At 40.0% G+C, this 25684-nt stretch overlaps 1 protein-coding gene across 2 annotated transcripts; it reads left to right on the top strand.

Annotated features, from left to right (window-relative positions):
- Positions 1-904: 904 nt before the first annotated feature.
- On the top strand, positions 905-24848 carry ZC3H12A (zinc finger CCCH-type containing 12A). Of its 2 annotated transcripts, none has more exons than XM_056560601.1 (6): positions 905-1006; positions 2220-2773; positions 15081-15220; positions 18011-18245; positions 18753-18859; positions 21562-24848. In XM_056560601.1, exons 2-6 carry the CDS (start codon positions 2265-2267, stop codon positions 22422-22424), a joined length of 1854 nt encoding a protein of 617 aa, XP_056416576.1. In that variant the 5' UTR covers positions 905-1006; positions 2220-2264; the 3' UTR covers positions 22425-24848. The 2 variants fall into 2 exon arrangements, with proteins under 2 accessions (XP_056416576.1, XP_056416578.1); XM_056560603.1 differs by having other exon boundaries at positions 947-1002.
- The last annotated feature ends 836 nt before the right edge of the window (positions 24849-25684 follow it).

The following is a 25684-nucleotide window of genomic DNA, read 5'->3' as shown; positions in this document are numbered from 1 at the left end:
AGCCAATGTCATTGTTTACATCTACCACAGTAGTGCACCTAAATTCCTGTATTATTCACAGTGCAATACCAAATTTTTAACAGGCAGAGTAGATGAATGTTACTAAATCTGTCAGTGAAGTCCTGCCCACATGTAGAATGCAATTTAAAATTGTCATTTTTACTCGGACCCCCATACACAACTACTTTACCATCGTATTCCAGTGCTAAGGACTTCTGAACACTACAGGAGCTTAAGGCATAACCAGGCAGTAGAGACTGTTCAGAGACGTGGAGATTCAGCACTCCCATGTCTGCCTGTTGCTAGGCAGCACATAACATAAGCTTTGCCTTGAATGACTCCTAAACACTTACAATGGGAGAACCTGTTTGTCTGTCATTGTTTTTAATTAGAATGTCTGATTTAATAGACTTACTAATGACTACAACATTCCACAGGGCTAGTTCATATTGAATGGAAAACTACTTCTGAGAGGTGACATGTTCTAGCCAGTTCTACGCGTATTCTATGTAGTCTGTCCAATGGTAGGGAACAAGGAAATAAAAAATAAAAAAATCCTTATTTAAGTTATTACAGGTTAAAATGCTAAACTGCAGAAACTGTAAATTAAATCCTTCATAATATTGTATCAAGGACAACACATCACATATACTTTTATATGTATGACAGCTGAAATTTGACATTATTCTTCAGCTCTGCTTTGTAACCCTACTATATTACTACAAACGCCTGTGTACACTCAGTACAACACTTCCTAGTCATCTCAGTTACAGAGGCAGGAGAAAGACAACCTATCATGTCTGAGATATCTGGAATCTCCTCTTACACTGTACTGGAGTGAATGTAGCTTTAAATCACCGGATCTAGCTATTGCCACCCACATGTACACGCCCCACTGACAGTGCTCTTTTCTTCCTGTTACATAAAACACAGAGAAGAAATGTCACAGACAGGCCTGCACTGCAAGTCTCATACTCCAAGCTTCAACAACTCTCCTATATTGTTCGTAAGTTCTAAGTCTTCTGCTAAGCTATAGTCTGTTCCGTATAGATTGCTACTACTTTCTACTAGCTGAACATGGTTTAGACAAGAAACATTTATTTATTTTATTGTTTTTTTTACTCTTTTATTCCCTGCTCTTGTGTAACTCTTCCTTATGACTTATTTATTTTGAACATATGTGTATGTACAGTACAGTATGTTTTCACGGTAAAAATTACATGCTACAGTATATTGTCTTCTGTTTACAATGTAGCTTTTTCGTATTGTTACTATGTCCTAGTTATATACCTTTTTATAACTACGGATACTTCCTTGATGCTGTTGCTTAGACAAATACCACATCGCCAGCTTCAGCTTCATGTACTTATTTATTTTTGCCTTTAATTGTGAAAAAATGTGAAGGTTCGTTGACAGAGACCAGATCTCAGTCAGATAATTCTCTGTGAAATACTCACAAACCTACGTATGAGGTTTGGTGACCTGATCTCATTTATAAGGAAGATTGCTCAATTTGCTCTTGCCTAACCTTCTACTTCTTCTTTCTTTTCTCATAACTTTATTATTAGGTATAATAATCAAGATAAAAAGCAGAAGTCTAACCATTCACAAAGTTAAAGACTAAAGTTTACTTTCCATCATCCATGACATTTATGATGTCGTCTGTTTTTCTGTTTGTTTTTTAAACCTATAATATATTTTTTTTAATGATAGTTTAGTTGTATGTGTGGTTTGAGGCTTAAATGAGTTCTGAGTTTTTTTTATGTCTTGTAAACATTTCCTTTACGTGGGTGTGGAACCCAGGACTAGGATCCCCATAATAAAGAAAGCAGGAATGCTTTCATTGAGGAAATTAATAGTAGTCCTAATTCTTTAACATCCATAAAAGCCATTTTCTTACATGTCTAACTGACAGATTCCCTTTAATGAAACTGGAGAACACATTTAGGTATGAGAATATACAATATTATTATTGAAAGTGTTTGTATGTATGAGAAAACAATGTACTCAGATGAGCATCACTCTAGCGTACATATGTTTCCTGAAATATAAACTTGCCAAATGTTTGGAATTGTTCTAACACCTTTTCCATAATAAAAGATGCAATGACCAGTAGTTGTAATAGCAAGTTCTAGAGTTATTTTAATAGAGGGAGTGAGGTCTGAAAGGTGTAGTTAATGGACGTTCACCTAAGTTAATGATTTATGATCTGCTTGTAGGTAAAACTGGAGGTCATCACTGCATACTAGACGGAGGGCTAAAAAATGGACAGCCTTCCTTTTGAGTTCAGTGAACGTTTGTATGTTTCTAGTTGGACAGCACCCCACAAATTAAAGGATGAGCCGGACGGTGCCTTAAATTATGGAGAAACCTATGATTCAGGATTTGGAAGCATAAACCAAGTGGCACCCAGAGGGCAATATGTAAAGAGTACAAGAGGGGACTTGTCACCAGAAAAGTCCAGTTCACCTGACCTTGCTGACCAGACCGAGATGCAGATGAAAGTGGACTTTTTCCGAAAGCTAGGCTATTCCTCAGAAGAAATCCATGGGGTGCTGCAGAATCTTGGTGTGGCATCAGATATAAATACCGTATTGGGAGAATTAGTGAAACATGGAGGCAACCCAGAAAAGGAAGTTGTGCCAGAGGAGCCAAGTGTCGTTTTAGTCCCACGAGGAGGCTCAAGCGCAAGACCAAACACATCTTTAACAGAGGACAATGACAGTAACAACTTACGGCCAATTGTTATTGATGGAAGCAATGTGGCAATGAGGTTTGTTGTGTTTTTTTCTCATTTTTGTTCAGATGCCCACAACATGGTATCTTAGATTTTACATAGTTTCATCTCAGATTGTTATACATCAGAACTAGTGTTGGTGAAAAGCAAAAACACTGTATCTTACAAAGCTAGTTTATTTCTTCCATTGCTCAATGGGTTGCCCAATTTTATGTAAATAAAGGTTATTAACGGGATAATGATACTGTAATCATCAAATTATATATTCATATTCTCACTTCATTATCAGAATCATCAATATCTAGGCTTGTTGTCAGGGAACATAAATATGTATTATATATATATCCAAGAGGATGAAAGTAAGTCAGTCCTTATGCTCTGTTATTGTACCTGGGCATCATATAGGGGTGACTCATTCAGTGCCCTCACTATTAGGTGCCACTGCAATTCCTTACTCTGGGGTAATTAATATGGCCATGTATTACTTTGACAGCTGACTATGTCTTAAATATGGTTGTCTAAATGGGATAGTTCCTTAGTGTATCCATATGCACTCTTAATGAAATGTATACCCCTGTCAGTTGGACATGTTCAGAACAGGTTTTCAGCCTCTGTATGTAAACAAGAATGTTTCCAGTTACTGATGGCAAACAGCAATTTTTTTTTTTTAGATAGTTAAGAGATGGAAGTCGCATAATTGTATAATAATTCAACTTGATTTACGTAAAACTGGGCAACAACTTCAGTTACTGCACGGTAGATTAAGGCTTACCACATCCTCTCTATGTAAATTCAGGGCTAAGATTCAGGTGGTAGCTGAACAGACCAGTGTCTTTGTGCTGTGATCAGTGTCTATGTTTATATCAGTTTTTCATCAATCGTTTGTTACCGGTACAGTGGTACATCTTTTACAAGTCTGTGCTTGCATGCACGTGCTCATCACCATGTGGAGTTTCCCCACAATGATGCTGCGCACTAGGAGTTGCTATACAGATGTACAAAACTCACACTTTGGTCAACAAAAAGGCTGCTTTTACTTCGTGTTTGGTGTCTTCTGTTGAGCTACACATCAGCATCCTGTCAAAAAGGGATGCCGGCGTACAGCCTGACATGTTGCTGATGGACCTATAGACATGAGACTTTGTTCATTCCATTTCCAAAACACATACACTGTAAGTGTAGGACGCTAAAACAAGGGTTTGGAGTCCTGTACAGGCAGTGTATACGAAATCACAATATGACTACTTTGGCCTATTCAAGTCTATTGACCCATCCTGTCTAAAAGGTCCATAGCCCAATGAATGGCACCAATCGTGATGTGAAAGCAGCCTTACTATGGTTGTTGTGCCATAATTTTGAATACAAATATGCCAAGATTGTGTCACACAGCAATAGAGACACATTTATCAAGGTGTGTGCCATTTCCTGCAAGGGGGTGTGTATATAAGGAATACAGCATGGCATGGGCAAGAAAGGGTATGTCCCAAATTGTGATGTCATGCACCAAAATGTTGGTGCATTAGTATTTTCAGCTGATAATAAACCGAAACTTGACAATGCAGTCTGTGGATGCACAAAAATTATAAATCAGACTGAGTTTTGTGTCAAAGTTGGCAATGAATTAGGCAGTTTTAGTTGACTCCCCTGGTGGTTTCAGTGAAATGCTTATATACTATGCAGATTTAGGTTATTTATGTATAAACTAAAATGAAGCCAAATCTATGGCCAGTAGGCAGCGACATGAGCATATGTCTCAACCTGCAGTGCAAAATCCAGCCTGAAGGCAACGTAACGTACAGCCTTATAAAGCCTCCTTTAGCAGGTGCATAAAATACCATGCATACCGTTACCATTGATATTGTTGTTTTTATTGTCTTTCATCATAGTGAACATCCTTTATGTAATGACCTTAAATAATATTATTCTATTGAAAGAAAATGTTCTTAACATAGTCAATCCTCTCAGAAACAAGATAGCTCAGCACTGCTTACTTTTGCGTCCCCAATGTGATGGTGCAGCTGAGTGTGGTAGGATACTGTCAAGTGTAGTTTGGTGGTGCTCTGACGTCAAGCAGTAGTCGTCAATTCATATAGATAAAGATGAAAAGGAAAAAACATTGTCGGCCATGTTTCGCACAGGTATTGTGCGTCGTCGGGCCTCAAAGGCCCGACGAAGCACAATACCTGTGCGAAACACGGCCGTTGTTGCCTACTGTACCCCCCCCCCCCCCCGGACCCGTCAACCCCGTTACATGTTTGTAATATGTGAGTATTTCTAAATAAAGCTTAAGAAAGAAGATTTGGTGAGTCGCCAATGTTTTTTCCTTTTCATCTTTATTTAGATGAATAGTCAATCCTCTTCCTACAAGTTTCTGTGAACTCAATAGGATCAATTAATTTATAGTGTTTTAGCCAGGCCCTAGCATTATTTACCATGAGGACCCCTATAATGCATATATGTAGTGTCACAGGTTCATGTATCAATGGAAGGTAATAAGAGCAGTTCTGTACAGCACACAGCATCCATACTGTGGGTGAGTGTAATTGCTATACAAAGCACTAGTGCTGCAAATGTTCTGCTTATGCCATATGTAAGCTGCTGATTCATTTCCTGTTTTAGAAGGGGATTGTTCACTGGGTTTTGAAACCTATTTCAGAGAATTGTAACAGTAGGAGAAGCAAACCCCCTGACCCATATTTTACAATTACACGCTATTTTTCCATTAGACCACAGGCTGTGCACTAGATAATGCTGTGCTTCAAATACTAAACAAGGGTACAGCCCATATGCAATCGCAACTAAATATGGCAACCATTTATGTTTAGTTTGTAGAGTAAATTGTGCCAGGCATTCGCCATCTCATGGTTGGACAACTGTTTAAATAAAAAGATTTTCCAAGTTACTTAGCAATAAACATAACATTTGCCAAGCAATGTGATGGCCACCCGAGACTGGTTTCAGTACTGCTGAAAAATGCACATGTGCTGGATAGCCAAAGATGTAATCTGGAATGACGAAACACAGAGGCGATTGTCAGTGGTTACTCCTCTGATGTATATCTATAACCACAGGGAAATGTCTGTATTCTTTGGGAATAGCTGTCATAATTACCTAAATTGTAGAGAGAAAAGTGTCATTTAAGGTTAAGGTTAAAAGAACGTTTAGGGAAAAAGACCCTAAATAAAATAAAAAGATCACATGTGATCATCCCTGCTTCTTAACCAAACCAACCAAGAATTGTATTCTGCTTCTTGTATCAAGATCATTGTTTTGTTTAGCCCAAAACATAGGGCTATCCGAATTTCTGGACTTCACAAGCTTAACTAAAATCTGTCTGTGTCCAGGGCTGGTGCAAGGATTTTTTAACATGCTAGGCCTCGTTTTGTTGCCCCCTTGGCTCTGTTCTTTGGTTCTAGTCACTAGTGACAAGTCTTCTTTACCATAAAAATTACTTTAAAACAGGCTTAGACATTAAAACAAAATAACATTAATGCGTATGTATAAATAGAGAATCACATTCTCCTCTCTTAATCCATCTATACCCCTTCCCTCCATTCATCTTCTCTCGCCAAATTCAGTGTACCAAGACCAATTTTACTGCTATTTTTCTGTGTTACCAATAAGGGACAAATAATACCGCCACACCATGACCACTACCACTGACTAATGACTGACTACTACTGCTATATTGTTACTTAATAAAATCTGCTAAAGAAAGATTAAAGGGGTACTCCGGTGGAAAACTTTTTTTTAATTTTTTTTAATCAACTGGTGCCAGAAAGTTAAACAGATTTGTAAATTACTTCTATTCAAAAATCTTAATCCTTCCAGTACTTCTAAGCTTCTGAATACTACAGAGGAAATTATTTTCTTTTTGGAACACAGTGCTCTCTGCTGACATCACGAGCACAGTGCTCTCTGCTGACATCTCTGTCCATTTTAGGAATTGTCCATATGTTTGCTATGGGGATTTTCTCCTACTCTGGACAGTTCTTAAAATGGACAGAGATGTCAGCAGAGAGCACTGTGCTTGTGATTCAGCAGAGAGCTCCGTGTTCCAAAAATAAAAGAATTTCCTCTGTAATATTCAGCAGCTAATAAGTACTGGAAGGATTAAAAATTTTTTAATAGAAGTAATTTACAAATCTGTTTAACTTTCTGGCACCAGTTGATTAAAAAAAAAAAGTTTTCCACTTGATTGCCCCTTTAATATTCTCACATGCAGTGACCATATAGAGGCACATATTAGCTGTACACGAGTGATCTGTAGATTGTATAAGTGACTACAGTTACAACCAGTAACTCACAAGTGACGTCTTCTATCGAAGTCATTCACTTTTCTTTTTTCTTCGCCATCTGTCCTAGGCTATCATGAACATCTCTCCAGGCCAATACCTGTCTCCGCAGAATCTTATAACTATTACTCTTTGCTCCAGCACCCTCCACACCTCTATACAAACTCCCCATCTGTACTGCTCCACACAGTAATAGTGCTAACTTTGTGCCTTTCTCTGCCCCATCCTACCCCACAGTAGTTTGACTTCTTTTGTGGCCCAATATAGCCGTTAAGCTCCCTGTCTGCACCCATATAGCAGTATGGTCCCCTCTTTGCCCATACAGTGTTAGGACCCCTCACAGTGCCCCCATATAGTATTAGGCCCCCTCACAGTGCCCCCATATAGTATTAGGCCCCCTCACAGTGTCCCCATATAGTATTAGGCCCCCTAACAGTGCCCCCATATAGTATTAGGCCCCCTCACAGTGCCCCCATATAGTATTAGGCCCCCTCACAGTGCCCCCATATAGTATTAAGCCCCCTCACAGTGCCCCCATATAGTATTAGGCCCCCTCACAGTGCCCCCATATAGTTTTAGGCCCCCTCACAGTGCCCCCATATAGTATTAGGCCCCCTCACAGTGCCTCCATATGGTATTAGGCCCCCTCACAGTGTCCCCATATAGTATTAAGCCCCCTCACAGTGCCCCCATATAGTTTTAGGCCCCCTCACAGTGTCCCCATATAGTATTAGGCCCCCTCACAGTGCCTCCATATAGTATTAGGCCCCCTCACAGTGTCCCCATATAGTATTAGGCTCCCTCACAGTGCCCCCATATAGTATTAAACCCCGTCACAGTGTCTCCATATAGTATTTGGCCCCCAAAGACACTGCCTGCACTGCAAGCCTTTTTATGCCAACTTTGATTGCATCTTAAAAGGCGCACACACTTAATAGCTGCAATTGCTCTGGGATCCTGGACGTGTGTCCTGAATAGTGATGAGCGGCATTGCCCATATTCGAATTCGCGATATTTCGCGAATATATAGAGAAATATATAGACGAATATATTTGCGAATTTCCCGTATTCATTATATTCGCATATGTGAATATTCGCGTATTCAAGGAAAAAACAGTGAGGGGGTGGGCAACTTTACTATTGGTTGCTATGGATGATGTTGATAACCTCTGACAAGTATATTTGCATCATTTTAGTTGGCCCACAAGTGAAAAGAAGGAATATGCGAATATTTGCGATATTCGCGATAAAAATTCAAAATGCGAATATTTGCACCCAACACTAGTCCTGAGTACCCAGATGGGCCCCCCATCACCTGCGGGCTCTGCCTGTGTCTGCCAGTCTGTTATTTCACTGTCCATTTTTCTCTTTTTAGTTTCCATTACTTATCCCAAACCAAAAAGTTTAGTTACTACGCAGGGCAACAAGTAGTGGTGAGATCATGGTGGATTTTATCATATTCTATAGCTCACATGGAAGTATTCTCTGAACGCCTTTTTTTTTTTTTTTCGTTTCCTTCAGCAACAGGTAATTTTTTTTCCAGGAACAAAAAGCAAGATAAGGAAAGTAGAAAAGATATTGTGCTTGGATACAATGATACTGTTTATTGTATTCAGCCAAAGAAAGTGTTTGATGACACTCCGGAACAAAGTACAAGGTTTAATCTAGTGTCAGGTAGACCGCTGGGAATTTCCACCCTGCTGCTTCCTGTATGGTTAATCTACATTGTTCCTTACTGATTCACATGCTCACAGACCTGTCTGCCTGAACAACTCACTACCTTCTATGCAAATGTACTGTATGTAAATATTCTCACTCTTCTGGGAATTTTTCTCTGCATTAGCACATTTGGAGCCTCTTATCTTCAACACTAACACCTTTTAGCCTCGGGTAAATACTACACACATTTCAAGTTTTAACCAGGAAGTAGCAGCATATTTTTTTTAAAGAGCTTACATAAAGACATAATGCATTCCCAGTCTATTCATGTATGGCTAAGGATGTGGTTTAGAAGGAGTTCCGTCTTCATAACAGAACAATTTTTGTACATCAGTCATCACCTTCATTGAATATCATGTTCTTATTCTCATATATATATATCATGCTCCATTATGAAAAAGGGTCTGTTTTTTTTCCCACAAACAGCACCACACTTGACAAGGGGTTCTGTTGGGTATTGCAGCTCAACCCATTTACTTTAATTAGTGTATTTTATTCACCTCAATAAGAGGTAACTAACTAGTCTTTATTATGTTATTGTATGCTGAGAAAATACGTTGAGATGCCCTACAGTTATTACCGTATTTTTCGCCGTATCAGACGCACTTTTTTTCCCCAAAACTGGGGGAGGGAAAGTTGGTGCTTCTTTTACGGCTAATACACACCTATCGTGGCGGTCCCTTCAGCCATCAACGGCCGGAACACGCAGCTAATACAGGACATCACCGATCGCGGTGATGCCCTGTAATAACCCTTCAGACGCGGTGATCAAAGCTGACCACCGCGTCTGAAGTGAAAGTGACACTAGGAAATGTAAAATATGTGTAGCTCACTTAGGATAAAAGAAATAATGTGCTTGAGGTTAAAGGTGTTGCCTTCACCCAAAAGGCCTAATGTAATATGTAGAAATTATAAATAAAAAATATTTATGTGAACCAGTCCTCAAAAGCACAGGGGAGAGAAAAAGGAAAAGACTAGTGGAGATGGGATCCAAGAAATGGTCTTTATTATATAAAAAGGATATATATGACCAATCGCCTAGCAGGGCCCTTGCTAAAGGCGAATGGAATATACTGGGTAAAAAATAGATATAATAAAAAATACAGAATATAGTAGGATTAAAATGACATAAATATGATGGGTAAGTAGCACCAAAGAAAATTCATTAATTAAATATCTGCTGCATATATCAGGAGAAAACGTTCTCAGTCCATATAATTCATAGGGATATTTTAATGAAAAATCCACAAGAAATGTCCAGAATGAAAAGTCACAATTAGTTTGGGTGTGTCCGGAGTAACGATATATGGTAGTGAGTGTAGCGACAATAGCTACAATAGGAAATTCATGGACAGGTAATGCAGACAATGTGGCAAACACTGTCAGCGATGAAGATGTCAAGTCTCGGTGCACAGCACCACTCACCCTCCTTTGGAGTCCTCAGGTCCGGGCTGGCACGGCTGAGTCCGGCACTCTGGATATCAATGCCCGCCTGGGTGGTATGCTGGGTGAATGGCTGAATCTCCGGGGGTCTGAGTGTCCTGGGCTGGCACGGGAGGCGTCCGGCCTTGGGGAGGATGATGTCCAGGAGTAACTCTGCCGACCGGGGCTGTGAGAGGATGCAGGTAACAGGTGGTGCGGATTGCACGTATGAATAAGGTGCTAACAGCGCGCATGCAGCAGTGGTCCCGGAATCGCGGGCATCCAGCTGTTGCAATTGGAATATGGCAGATACAGTCTATTTGAAGTGATATACACTTATGGATAAGGTGCAGATAATGGGCTATTAGCCCATTACAAACTAATTGTGACTTTTCATTCTGGACATTTCTTGTGGATTTTTCATTGAAATATCCCTATGAATTATATGGACTGAGAACGTTTTCTCCTGATATATGCAGCAGATTTTTAATTAATGAATTTTCTTTGGTGCTACTTACCCATCATATTTATTTCATTTTAATCCTACTATATTCTGTATTTTTTATTATATCTATTTTTTACCCAGTATATTCCATTTGCCTTTAGCAAGGGCCCTGCTAGGCGATTGGTCATATATATCCTTTTTATATAATAAAGACCATTTCTTGGATCCCATCTCCACTAGTCTTTTCCTTTTTCTCTCCCCTGTGCTTTTGAGGACTGGTTCACATAAATATTTTTTATTTATAATTTCTACATGAAAGTGACACTAACCCGGCTGCTCAGTCGGGCTGTTCGGGACCACTGTGGTGAAATTGCATGGCGTCCCGAACAGCTTACAGGACACCAGGAGGGACCTTACCTGCCTCCTCGGTGTCTGCTAAGTGCCAGGATCCCCTGCATGGCCGGCACTCTCCTTCGACGTCATCACGTCGTCGCGCACGCCGTCCCGTCATCCAATAGGAGCGGCGTGCGTAGCGACGTGATGACGGCAACGGAGAGCATGGATCCCGGGGAAGAAGATGTCCGGGGAAAAAGACATACGGGGACGCGGCGACAGTGATGGAGCGACATCCAGGGCAGCGGTGACGAGTGGGGACAGGTGAGTATTACCTCCCATACCAGTGGTCTTCAACCTGCGGACCTCCAGATGTTGCAAAACTACAACTCCCAGCATGCCCGGACAGCCAACGGCTGTCCAGGCATGCTGGGAGTTGTAGTTTTGCAACATCTGGAGGTCTGCAGGTTGAAGATCACAGTTGGCTTCAGAATCTTTTTTTTTCTAGATTTTGCACCTTTAAAATTGGATGCGTCTTATATGCTGGTGCGTCCTATAGGGCGAAAAATACGGTATTTTTTTTTACTCTAATTCTCGACTTGACAACTCTTAGGATTCAGATAGCCCATTCAACTAGCAGTTTATTATGTTTGTATTTTTGTTTTGTTATTTTTGGCTACTGACTACTTAATTATTTTTGTCTGTATACCGAAAAAAAAACTTCTGAAATAATTTTAGAGGGGCCGATCTGGGTTTGTAAAAGAGTTCTAATCTAGTGGATCTGCGCTTGTGTAAGGAGCTCAATTGTCATGCAGCATTATTGTCAGCCACACATATCTATTCATACAGGGTAAAGTGTGACCAACCAACAATGATTTTTTTGGCCTGTATTAACCATCTGATCAGTCAAAAATCAAGTGTTTTCTCCTTTATCAGCTGATCGGTGCCCTTTTACTCTGGCCAATTATCAGGAACAAGTGTTCTTATCAACTTCATTCAGCCAATAATTGGCCCATATAAAAGGTCCTTTAAATTACGTGGGGCCCTATGGGTGATAGATTACCAATAAATGGCGGCAATTAACCCCTTAAGGACTCAGGGTTTTTCAGTTTTTACACTTTCGTTTTTACCTCCTTACCTTTTAAAAATCATAACCCTTTCAATTTTCCACCTAAAAATCCATATTATGGTGTCCCCGACGCTCTGGACGTCTTCTTCCCCGGGATCCATGCTCTCCGTCGCCGTCATCACATCACCGTCATCACGTCGCTATGCACGCCGCTCCTATTGAATGACGGGACGGCGTGCGCGGCGACGTGATGACGTCGAAGGAGAGCACCGGCCATGCAGGGGATCCCGGCACGGAGCAGACACCGAGGAGGCAGGTAAGGTCCCTCCCGGTGTCCTGTAAGCTGTTCGGGACACCGCGATTTCACAGCGGCGGTCCCGAACAGCCCGACAGAGCCGGCTTAGTGTCACTTTCGCTTCAGACACGGCGGTCAGCTTTGATCGTCTGAAGGGTTAATACAGGGCATCACCATGATCGGTAATGTCCTGCATTAGCCGCGGGTCCCAGACGTTGATGGCCGCAGGGACCGCCGCGATAGGTGTGTATTCGCCGTATAAGACGCACCAACTTTCCCCCCCCCCCAGTTTTGGGGAAGAAAAAGTGCGTCTTATATGGCGTAAAATACGGTACTGCTGTGAGGTGACATTGTTGAATATGTGGTAATCTAAAAATGTAACCTAATCCTTGGGCTTTTCTTGATGAATATATTTGTGTCTGAGAAACTCCTAAAGGTTGACGTCAAAGGCCGAGTACAAGGTTTTTAGAAGTGTAAAATGTTGTTTCAGATCTGCAGATTTCCTCTCTATTTACTATGGGGATTCACAGGTTGGGAAAGTTCTGCTTGTGATCCCCACCTAATAAATAGGCACAAGGGGAAACTCAGTCTTAGCAGCCATGTGGCACAGTGAAACCACTGTAATATTCTGTCAATTGTTTCACTTCAGATTTCTGAGCTCAGCATGGTATTGTACAGCACAAAAGTGATTTTTTATTTTTTTTATTTCATCTAGTTGTTTACCACCCAGATTCCTTTAACTCTAAAATTGCTGCATTGCTTTTAAAGGCCACATGTAATATGGTGACAGATGTGATGGGTATAAAAACATTTCTTTGTTTGAGAAAGAATGACAAGAAAATGACCACACCCTATGAGCTAGCATAGTTACTTACCAAAAAGTCATTTCTGTATTATATGCTGGACAATATTAGACTGATTTGTCTCTTCTATGCTTTCAGTATTTAGATACAGTACATATACATTTAAAAAAATGTGCTAACTACATATAATAAAGAGTGGGCCATCTCTGAGCCAGGTAGCCATGGTGATTAGAAATTCACCACTGCTGGGTTCATGGACTGGTCTATCTAGATTCTGAAGTACATAGATAGATAGATTAGATACATAGATAATATGCATAGATAGATAGATAGATACATTGATAAAGATAGCAGCACACAAAAAAGTATAGTGCAAAAAACGTGTGGTGTTTATTCCATCATCTCACAACACAATGTAACATTTCTGCAGCCTCTCGGAAACGTCGCATTGTGTTGTGAGATGATGGAATAAACACCACACGTTTTTTGCACTATACTTTTTTGTGCGCTGCTATCTTTATCGATGGATCTATTTGGGATTCCCTGACCAGGAGTCTAACGATGGCGTGCACCTAACTACTAACTACATTCGAGCGGTTGTGCTGTTCCACTTGGATTTCTTTAGATAGATAGATTAGATAGGTAGATATTTTTTAATATACAGTGCATGACCAGGGAAGATTTTAGGACAATATACCACTTTTAACAATTGCATATCATTGAACCCTTCTTACGGGAAGGGTCGCTGAAAGGCTCACCATATGTATATATGATATATCAAGGGCACCATGTACCTCTGTATGGACCAAACCAAAACCCTGGTGCCCAGAATCATCACCAGAAAGCCCAATCCAGCTGAAACCCTAAAATTGTTGTAATAACTGTTCTTCCATTGTTTTCTCAATGCTCCAACTACCTTCAAAAAATAATATCTCTAAGGACCCTTTTGCCTTCAAAAATGAAACTCCCTACTACCTCAGGAGAGGGACCACCCACTAAAATAAACCAACCAGCTTAAACATAGGGATGGTTGGGAGGGACCTTCTTCCTTGCTTACTCCTTCCAAATAGTTGCTGACCTCATTTAATCCCCCCACCTGCTCAACCCCTTCCTGACTGATTAACCCCTTTAATAATCTTCAATTGTCCCCAAATGCCCTGAAACCCTTCTTGAAGAACCTGGATCCAAGAACTAACATAATAAAGGGGAAGGGCTACCACCCCTCCCACTTTGAGATCCCGCTAAAAATCTCCATCAAGCCGCTACTCCACCAGACATCCACTATGCTCCATTAGCTCCCATACATACAAGAAATACACATAACATTTTTCCATAAACTATCTGGGATAACTGATACACTTCCTTAAATAACTTCCTTGAATGACTACATTTTTATACTTTGTAGAGCATGTTCCAAAGTGCTTTTTATCTTGGTCGATTGATTCATGAGAGAAAATAGTTAATAGTTAAAACTGAAAACTTGGTGATTGTGAAAACCTGACTTGTTCAACCAGGAAATTGTCCTTCAAAAATACATCTCAATAACATGCTGAAGGTCGCCTGTAATATGAGAAGAGGGTTATTTTAATTCCTGTTGATTTCCTGTTCAGTGACATTTAATGAAACAGTTGCTCATCATTGTCAGCTGTAGTGATCAGACGCATTGTGCCAATATAGCTATCTAACTGATGGGAAATAGGTAGAGATGTACAATTTAGTTTTCATGGTTAATTCATAAGTTAAAACAACTGTAATTTTGGGCAATGTGTAGTTATTTACCAATACGGGGTTACCATAATATTTTTGGCTTCTCATACCATACAAGTTTTATGCACCAACTGTCATTTCTACATTGTCTTTCCTTGTTCATGATGGTGGTTCTCATTTTTTAGAATTGGTCTTTTGTATGATGCTTTTTATTTGTTAGCTGCAGAGAATTACCTGTTTTCTTTCCTCCTGCAGCCATGGAAACAAGGATATGTTCTCCTGCCGTGGAATATTGCTTGCTGTCAACTTTTTCCTGGAAAGAGGCCATGTAGATATAACAGTGTTTGTACCATCATTCAGAAAGGAGCAGCCTAGGCCTGACATGCCTATTACTGGTAAGTACAAATAAGTGACATATTCAAAGCACTAATACCTAGACAGCTACCGTATCTAGTATATGCCGACCCGAATATAAGCCGAGGCCCCTAATTTCACCCCAAAAACCCAGCAAAAGTTATTGAAACTATAAGCCTAGGGTGGGAAATACATCATTCCCCCATGTCATCATCCCCCCCTGTCATCATCCAGACCCCCGTCATTAACACCCCCGTTATCGTCACCCTGTCATCATCCCCCCCTTCATCATCCCCGTCTGTCATCATCCCCGTCTGTCATCATCACCCTGTCATCATCCCCCCCTTCATCATCACCGCCTGTCATCATCACCCCATCATCATCCCCCCCTCCCTTCATCATCACCGCCTGTCCATCCCTTCAGCATCGGCTGTCCGGGCATGCTGGGAGTTGTAGTTTTGAAACATCTGGAGGTCCGGCGGTTGAAAACCACTGCGGCCTTCGTCATCATCCAGACCCCCCCCTTTAGTTTTCTGCTCACCTCCCCTCAGTGGGTGCGTCCCATGAACTTCCCTGTGCGTCATCGTCAAGGCAATGTCACTAGTCCGGGGCCATGCCCGGCGCGGAGAAGAGGGCCTCCCAGTGAAAATGGACACCCCGGAACGACTAACCCTCCCCACCGGACGGTCCCTGCAGCATAGATGGCTCGGACCAGCTCACCCTCCCTTCCCACCAAGGGGAGGTGAGTAGAAAACTAAAGGGGGGTCTGGATGATGACAAAGGCCGCAGTGGTCTTCAACCTGCGGACCTCCAGATGTTTCAAAACTACAACTCCCAGCATGCCCATGCTGGGAGTTGTAGTTTTGCAACATCTGGAGGTCCGCAGGTTGAAGACTACTGAAAGGGATTGACAGGCGGACAGTTCACTCAAGTATAAATCGAGGGGGGCATTTTAAGCACGAAAAATTGTGCTGAAAAACTCGGCTTATACTCGAGTATATACAGTATATGGAAGAAGAAAAAAGGGTTTCATGTGGATTCAAAAAGTTACATATTTTCCTTTCACCTACTGGTATAAATGTTATAATATTAATAAATTCACATACTAAGATAACCTATATATAGCCAGTGACATATACATTGATTCAAAGGTTATAAGTGGTCTAATAGGAACCCTGTCACTGTAATGCCAGGTTTTTTGTAGTGTACAAAAGTTACACATTTTTGTGCAAGCCACATTCTGCTCCAAATTGTCCAACTTTTCACCTTTTGGGATGATCTGCCACTTTTGAAAAAAAGAAGTGGGCAAGTTTACCTAGTGCGGGCATGGCCTCCCTTGGTCCAACAAGTTAACTATAATTTTCACCAGAAATTGGTATTGTTTATGCTTGAAATCTTTGCCACCTCATACCTATCATACTTTTTAAACACTGGCACATGGGCAATGAAAGATGCACCAATTTTATTAAGAGAGTTGCATTTCCTAGCCCATCCTAAACCAGTGCACTTTACATCAGCATGAGAAATGTCGGTCTTGATAAATTTCCCCCATTGTGTTTATTTCCTCTACTGTGACTTATCTTAAAGTGTACCTGTCATTTGCTAAAACTTTTTTTTTATCATATGCAGATAATAATAATAACATTTGTAATATACATTTGTAAAAAAAAAAAAAAAAAGTGTGTATATTTTTGTCCCTGCAGCTATTACCTGTGTGTCTCTGTGAGGAGACCAAATACAGGAAGTGTGGGTAGACAAGCAAGCCTCTGTGCAGTGAGGCTCTGTGAGACCCCCACAGCCATCACCCCACCACCACCACCACGATCACCCCCCCCACACACACACACACACAGCAGGATTATTGACAAGCCAGGAGCCTGCACAAAGCCCTACTTGTCCTGCCCTCACTTCCTGTATTTTGTCTCCGCACAGAGACACACAGGCAATAGCTGCAGGGACAAAATTTTTATCCCAAAATATGTACATTTTTTAACCAGTGTAGATTACATATATACTGGGCAGGTTCTGCCTATAGGCAAAATAAGCAGCTGCCTAGAGCACCCCTGTTGCAAGAAAGATAGCAACCAGCCAGCATCTGAAGCACCCACCACTCATCCGAAACACCCGGGGTGAGATTCTTTGGGGAGATTCATCAAAACCTGTACAGATAAAGTTGACCATGAGCCCATAGCAACTAATCTGATTGCTTCTTTAATTTTTGAAAAGGCCTCTGAAAAAAAATAGTATTGGTTGCTATGGGAAACTGGTCAACTTTTCCTCTGCACAGATTTTAATAAATCTCCCCCAATAATTAATTTATTATCTACATTTTGCAAATGGTAGTTCCACTTTAATATAAGCTAAGGTCTTGTTCACATCTGCGTTGGAGATCTATTCATGGAGCTCAGTTAGCAGATTCCATTTAAATGACGGCAGTTGAGTGGAGAAAAAAATACTGCAGGTCCAACTTTTTTCTCCACCTAACTCCTGAAAAAACAATGGACATCAGACAGAAACCAGACGGACCCAATTTATAGTTAATGAAAACTTTTGGCACCCATTGGTGTCCATTGTGCAACAGACAGTCCTGCTTTGTTGTTTGCCTCTTTAACAGACTCTGCGATAAATATCCTGAATGGAACTCCTACATAGAAGTGAACCTAGGCTTACAGAACAGTTGTATATGCCACGTTGAAAACATCCATTTATCTAAATAGCATTATTTTTATTGTTTACAATGTACATTTTTATATTGGTTGCCTTCATGAAATACTAATAAACTACAGCTTAAAACAAAATTCTAATTCTGAAAACCTTTTTTTTTTCATTAGATCAACACATATTAGCTGATCTTGAGAAGAAAAAGATTTTGGTTTTTACCCCTTCTCGGCGAGTTGGAGGAAAACGGTTGGTGTGCTATGATGATCGATTTATTGTCAAGTTGGCCTACAAAAGTGATGGGGTCATTGTCTCGAATGATACCTACAGAGATCTCCAGAGTGAAAAGCCAGAATGGAAGAAGTTCATAGAAGAACGGCTACTCATGTACTCCTTTGTTAATGATCTGTAAGTGGAGTTGTTGGACAGTACACTAATTTTCTCTAATAGTTATTATTCCTTATCTTGTAAATCTCCCTTTCTTTAGCCAACTCCACCACATTTCTTTTAGTAGCATATGCAACATGATCCAGTCTGTTGGACTTATCTAACCTTCTGTTGCTTTATGAAGTTATTCTTCTAGAAGGTTAAATAGTAGTCTATTAAAGTGTTTAAATAGTAATACTATTTAATATTTAATTCCAAACAATAGCGGAGGATTTGCCTTTATTATCATTCATGGATCCCAAACCTTCTTGATTTACTTTTTTATTTATAATTTGATGTCATGTCATCTACTTTTTAGACAATAAATACAAGATTACTTAAAGGGGTACTCCGATTTTAAAAATAACAATCTGAACTTACCTCCTGCCACTGAAATACCCCTTTAAGTTATTACCAGATTGTTTGAATTGTTAAGCGTTTTCTAAAGTGCTTTGCATACTAATTTTATGGAACTTGTCTCTCAATTAGATTTATGCCTCCGGATGATCCAATGGGTAGAAAAGGTCCAAACCTGGATGACTTCTTAAGAAAAAGGCCTATTGGATCAGAAAACAAAAAAGTACAGTGTCCTTATGGTAAGGTCTAATTCTTTTTATTTCTTGCTACCGGCAGATGTCATGACTGTCATATCATAACAATCCTATTCTTTATATCATGATTAAAGGGGTATACCAGGAAAAAACTTTTTTTTATATATCAACTGGTTCCAGAAAGTTAAACAGATTTGTAAATTACTTCTATTAAAAAATCTTAATCCTTTCAGTACTTATGAGCTTCTGAAGTTAAGGTTGTTCTTTTCTAAGTAATCTCTGATGACACGTGTCTCGGGAAATGCCCAGTTTAGAAGCAAATTCCCATAGCAAACCTCTTCTAAACTGGGCGGTTCCCGAGACACGTGTCATCAGAGATTACTTAGACAGAAAAGAACAACCTAAACTTCAGAAGCTCATAAGTACTGAAAGGATTAAGATTTTTTAATAGAAGTAATTAACAAATCTGTTTAACTTTCTGGAGCCAGTTGATATATAAAAAAAAGTTTTTTCCTGGATAACCCCTTTAACCTGTCAAGACCAAACAGTACCTCTATATTAGCAGATTACAGATTTCATAGACTGTGATAGTTGAATAAATAATGTAAACTAAATACAAAATGGTGCCAATTTCTGTCTTTAAGAGCTTGTTGAAAAGTGGGTAATTTCCAGTTTAGTGTATAAACTCAAATGAGTCTTGAGTTTCCCCCCAGTTTAGGTACTCTACCCCACTATCCACCAACAACATTGTTGCTGCTGCATCTTCATCCATATATATATATATATATATATATATATATATATATATATATATATATATAAGGGGAAAAGCCATCAGAATATGACTTATTGTTTGAATAAAAATGTTATGTTAACCAGATTTTTAAGAATTTTCCTCAAATTTTCCTATCTATATTTTAAAATACTCCTTAAATCTTGTAGTTTCCATTCTGGCCACTAGGCCCTTATCTAAGCTTAGACTTCCTGTTTTGTACATCACAGATATAGGTACAGTAAATGGTGACACCAGTCAACCTACTTTTTAACCCCATCCCAACAGTAAGAGTGAGAGTTACCCATATCAAATGCTTCACAATAAAACAGTAGTTTGGATCTTTTTAGGCCATGTCCACACCACGGAATGTCCGCACGGAAAATCTCTGTGCAGACATTCCGTACACTGCAGGCATCGGCATAATATGCCGGCACTAAAATCGCATGGGAATCTCATAGAAGGCTATACATTCCGTGCTGTGTCCGTAGAAAGAATGAACAGGTTCATTCTTTCTGCTAACATGCAAAACATGGAAATTCCGCTGTGTGCACAGCACAGCAGAATCTTGTTGAAATCAACGGGACTCTGCTGCAGCGGAATCTCCGTGACGAATTCCAATGTGGAATCCAGCACGGAAATTCCGACATGTGAACATGGCCTTAAATGGGCATTGTCAGATACAAAAATTTTTGATATGTTATAAAGCATACAAAAACAATATGTTTTGCAATTTCTTTCATGAGAAAATTTTCAGTACAGTGACCCCCCCAACCTATGATGGCCCCGACATACGATCATTTCAACATACGATGGCCTCTCAGAGGCCATCGCATGTTGAAGGCAGCATCAACATACGATTTTTTATGTCGGGGCCATCGCATAAATGGCTATCCGGCAGCGCAGACTGCTTCAGCTGCTGCCGGATAGCCGTTTAAGGTGCCCTGTGTGGTCCGGTTGGTGTCACTCACCTGTACCGGCGCCCCGGACCGTCCTCTTCAGGATCCTCTGCATCGCCGGCGCTCTCCATCGTCATAATCACTTCATCAATCGTGCACGCCGTCCCGTCATCCAATAGAAGCTGCCTGCGCAGCGACGTGATGATGGCGATGAAGAGACAAAGCAGAGACGGTCCGGGGACGCGGTGACATCCAGGGCAGCGGTGAGCAGTGGGGACAGGAGTAATAACCTCCTATACCAGTGGTCTTCAACCTGCGGACCTCCAGATGTTGCAAAACTACAACTCCCAGCATGCCCGGACAGCCGTTGGTTGTCCGGGCATGCTGGGAGCAACATCTGGAGGTCCACAGGTTGGAGACCACTGTCCTATACATTGCACGGATCCCTCAACATACGATGGTTTCAACTAACGATTGTTCATTTGGAACGAATTACCATCGTATATTGAGAGACCACTGTATTTCATACTGAAAAAGCCAGTCACAGCCAGCCACTAGGGGTACCCCTGCCTCCTGGGACACATACCTGCAGTGTACAGTGGTCATGGACATCATGAGTGATTGACAGGGCTACAGGTAGGTCCAGAGCTGCTGTGCTTGCTCCCGACCCTCTGTGAGTCAAAGCAGAGTGAGGAAGGAGGAGGAGGAGTCATCACAGTGAGGAGAAGAGAGGGACACCCCATGCCTCTGCATGGACAGAAACCTCACTGAGCAATGCTGGCAAATAAAGGTATTTCTGAGAGAAATATAGTCATAGACACATAAAATATTATATTTAGATTAGATTTAGATTAGATTAGAATAATTAATTATTTTTGTTGGGGGGAGGGGTTCTGACAGGTACGTTTTAAGTATTCTATACATTCTGGATGATTGTTTAGTGGCAATTCTAAACTAAGAATTTACTAGTCATATATGTGGTGCCTTAAAAAGTTTATGTACACTCTTAGGTCAATTTAAGGTCAATTTAAATCCATCACTAATTAACTAACTTTGTTTGCCAACTTCTATTACAGGAAAAAAATGCACCTATGGAATGAAGTGTAAGTTTTATCACCCAGAGAGAATTAACCAAACTCAACGTTCGGTTGCTGATGAACTGCGTGAAAGTGCAAGACGGTCTCCCACTAAGAGCAGCAAATATATAGAAGACAAAAAGACAAGAAAAGTTTCATTTGCTGAGATTTCATCTGTGGCTCAAGACCTCACTTCGATGCAGAGACCTACTTCAGAGAGAAATGGATCTTCGCAGAAATGGTATCCTCAATCTGCCTGCTCAATGGACTCTCTTAATCATAGCTCATGTGACTCAGGTGTGGATTTATGGACAAGTGTTTCAAACAGTTGCTGTGACCATTCTCACGAGCAAGCAAAGTATTGCAACAATAATCAACGGATCCCATGTTGCCAGCATAGAAACGGCTTGGATAGCGATCCACATAAACACTATGATTCTCACAAATTGGTTCAACATGGTTGTCATGCTACATCGTATTATCCATATAGCCAATCTTCATGGCCTTCCCAAAATTCGTCACACCAAAATTACAGAAGAGAAATGCCTAAGAAGTCACACCACAGCCTACCAATTGACTATACACCCCAACCTACCCACTCACTTGATTTTTGGTCAGACCCAGGAAATAGAGCTCAACCTAACTATCCATTATACTATTCTGTTCCATCTTCTAGCAGTGATTTTCAACCATGGCAAAACTCTGATAACTTTGCCACAGAGAGATTAAGCGTGCGCACCAGCCTTTGTGCCATCTTTCCACACTCATTAGTAGATGCTGTCATGAACATGTTTCCACATTTGGTGGATCCACAAAGTCTAGCAGCAGAAATAGTGAATTACAGGGCTCAAAACAGGTTATAAAAGTAGATATTTAAAAACAAGGTTTTATTAGTAATGTAGAATGTATTACCACATTGGCCATCATTTACAATTTTTTGTCGGGTTGTGCGACAGAAATTCTGTCTGTGCCAGAATTTGCACCAGAAGTTGCGCGAGAATTGAAAAAACCTGATTAACTCTCTATTTTACTAAAAAGGGGTGTGACCCTCAGTAAAAGGGGGTGTGGTCACCAAAAGGGGCGTGTTCCTGACATTTTCACAAAAACACAACATATTTACTAAGGTTTCCACAGAAAGTGTAGTGGATTTGAGCTGAGGAAAACCCTACAGATCAGAGCATGTGTAAAAAAAAAAAAAAAATCTAGGGAAACTTTAGTAAATACCGTGGGAAAAAAATTGTAGGGAATTAAAACCCACAAAGAAACCTACACAACACTCTTAGTAAATCAGGGCCATGGTGTCTTATTAGAACTTGAAATAGACAATTTATGCATTGTCCTTAGGGCAAATTCTGTTGCCCAGTCTCATCTTTTGAAGCTCCACTTTCAGTAATAAAATGAATGTCTTATTCTCATTTTTGAGAAACAAGTGACAAATATTGGAGTGTTAATTCACTTATAAAGGCCATTTTCCATTGTAATTCCTGGTTGGAATCTATGTTCATAATACTATAAATTATGAATGATTACATAGGTACATTATGTATAAGGCAAGACTATTGTTTTACCGAATATGGGTAGATTGCATTCTTAATTGTTTTTGTATTTTTTTTATGTTTTGAAACTTTTTAGCTAAAATGAAATGTTGTTTGTTTTATATATGAGTTAACAGGACTGTGCTATCAACAGCTCTTGTGCAAAGGAACATTTGGAGCAAAACAATGCTACACCATGCTTAGTGCAGGGCTTGAGGATGATGCATGACACACTGAGCAGCACCGAAAAGCGAATACCTGCACTAACTTACTGTATGATTTTTGCAGGTGTGTTTCTTTCGCTATAGAGCTGTTATTTGACCATATGTTTACCTTGTACAGAAGTACTAGTTATTTTTATTTATGGGCACCGAGATTTGTGAGATTTCTAACATCTAACTGAATTCTGATTTTATTTTTTGTGTGATGCATTTGCACAAGATATAGTTATGGCTTCTAGGAGCTAATGTTAAAGAATATTCTATAATTCAGGACTATTCTGTTAATAATTCTCATATACTGTTTGGGGGTTTGGATTTGACTTGCTTTTTCTGTGGAATCCTTTGTTTCTGGATTCGGTAATTTTAGTATCCATAGTTTCTATACACAAAGCAAGCTTATATACATCAATACAAGCAACATAACATTATAAGTAACTATGTAGCCATATATAGGTATGGAAACATAATGACATGCTTGTGATGGAGAAGCAACCAAAACAATTGCTACAGAGCAATTGACACGTTGATACATATTGTATCAGTACCTGAGTGCAAAAGCGGTGGTTGGTTTACAACTATCCAGTGAAGGGATTGACATTATATAGAAAACCTTATGAATTGCATTTAAGGTTTCTCATTACAGTCTGGGATAAAGCCAAGACGTGGCTGAAGTAGAGCAGTTGTGTTCTATAGGACTAAATATGTCTACTAAAAACTAATTGGTTCAGTTCTTGTAAATAACATTAATGAGGTTAAATGGTTTCAATTATCAAGACTGTCTAAGACTCTGTTAATACTGGTTGGTTTATACACCAACAGTGCCACCAACAGCAGACCCCATTGACTTATGATGAGGTCTGTAAGGTTCCGTCATGATGTCCATCATTTCAAGAGTAAGAATGGTGCATCACGCATGACTACTCTTCCTGTCAAATCTGATGGAACTGCTGACAGAGGCAACCAATGGAGCCTTTGACAGCAGTGTGAACATCCAACAGAATGGCCTACCAGGAAGGAGAAGGACATTTCCTTTTGTACTCACAGCAACCAACCAGAGGTCAGCTTCTGTTTTCAAACCGATCTGGAAAAAAGGAATGCTGTGCTGTAATTGGTTGTAATGGGTAGCATGACCAGCTTTTCTTTCAGACAGTTTTGATAAAAAGAGACCTACTGTGTGATTTCCTTACATAAGATCTACATAGAAGACTTTGGTTTTCATTTCATGTGTACCCTTGCACTTGGTAGTATGTATTATCTTTGGGAATGACACTGTGTGTCATTACGCCACCCAGGAATGCAAATCTTTTAGTATCCGATTATCCACATTACATGAGCTGTAATGTTTCAAAATTGTAAGCAAAATGCTTTCTTAATTATATTGTTGGAATGTAGCCTGTTTAATAGTATGTCTATGTAATAATATGATATAGGGTGAAATCACTTGGAGGGGTTCCATTCTTTGTAAGAGTATAACCCAGAGGTGGCACCGCAGTTGTTTATGTACAGCTGTCTGCATGAATAAAAGTTTGGATTTTCACAAAATCTTGTTTTGCTGATTTATTAAAGTGGTGTGAAAAAACATAAAGAAATACAATCGGGGGAGAAAAATATAGGTAGCACTCACCTAATCCATTTATTCCAACATCTTAAAAATGTACCCAAAGCGGATGAGAGGAGTTTGTGGTCAGCACAAGGCATGAATCATGGACACTTTTGAATACACATAGGTTTCCTGCAACTCTATTGAACAAAAGCGTTGAGCTCATTCCGGTCATCTAAACCGAGCTGACCAAGCGCTCCTGTCCTGATGATCCAGGAGGCTTTCTTCTTGCGGAACAGATTCATCTTCTCATGGCCCAACTCTTTCCAAGCCTGAGAATTTTAAATCTTTACTGCCACCATTGTGTGCTATTATTATATGCTCTATCATCCTGGTTGCTCCAACTCCAGTGTGCAAAGAATGCATAATACAAAAACTTCCTACAAAAATTGGACAAAAAAACTCATTCCCATCCAGGCAGAAATTAAAGAATGAAAAAAAGATAAAATTGTACGGGACAGACAAGACTACAAAAAAAGTTTTTACTTGGAATAAGAGAACGCCACAATCAAGAAAACCACAGAGAACATAAAAAAACAAGAACAAAGATTACTGGACAACAGATACAGAATCTAGTTTGTGGGAAGATCAATCTGCTAATAATAGAAATAACAAAACAACAACAGCAAAAAAAAACCTCAGATGTCCCTTTAGAAAAGTCTAAGCAGAGGAGGGAAATAGATGAAGAAAAACCAGGTACAACACAAGACGTAAACAGGTGTCATGGAATTAGAGAGCACACCTGAAAATATATTAGCAGTCATTAA

This window comes from Hyla sarda, chromosome 2 (assembly GCF_029499605.1).
Source record: "Hyla sarda isolate aHylSar1 chromosome 2, aHylSar1.hap1, whole genome shotgun sequence".
NCBI lineage: Eukaryota > Metazoa > Chordata > Amphibia > Anura > Hylidae > Hyla > Hyla sarda.
This window is presented reverse-complemented; position numbering and strand designations above follow the sequence as displayed.

Bases quoted from the DNA above. Each gene is read 5' to 3' on its own strand.
- ZC3H12A (XM_056560601.1), top strand. From the start codon at position 2,265: ATGGACAGCCTTCCTTTTGAGTTCAGTGAACGTTTGTATGTTTCTAGT. The intron at 15,221-18,010 runs GTAAGTACAAAT...TTTTTTCATTAG, and splicing joins GCCTGACATGCCTATTACTG to ATCAACACATATTAGCTGAT. The intron at 18,860-21,561 runs GTAAGGTCTAAT...CTTCTATTACAG, and splicing joins AAAAGTACAGTGTCCTTATG to GAAAAAAATGCACCTATGGA.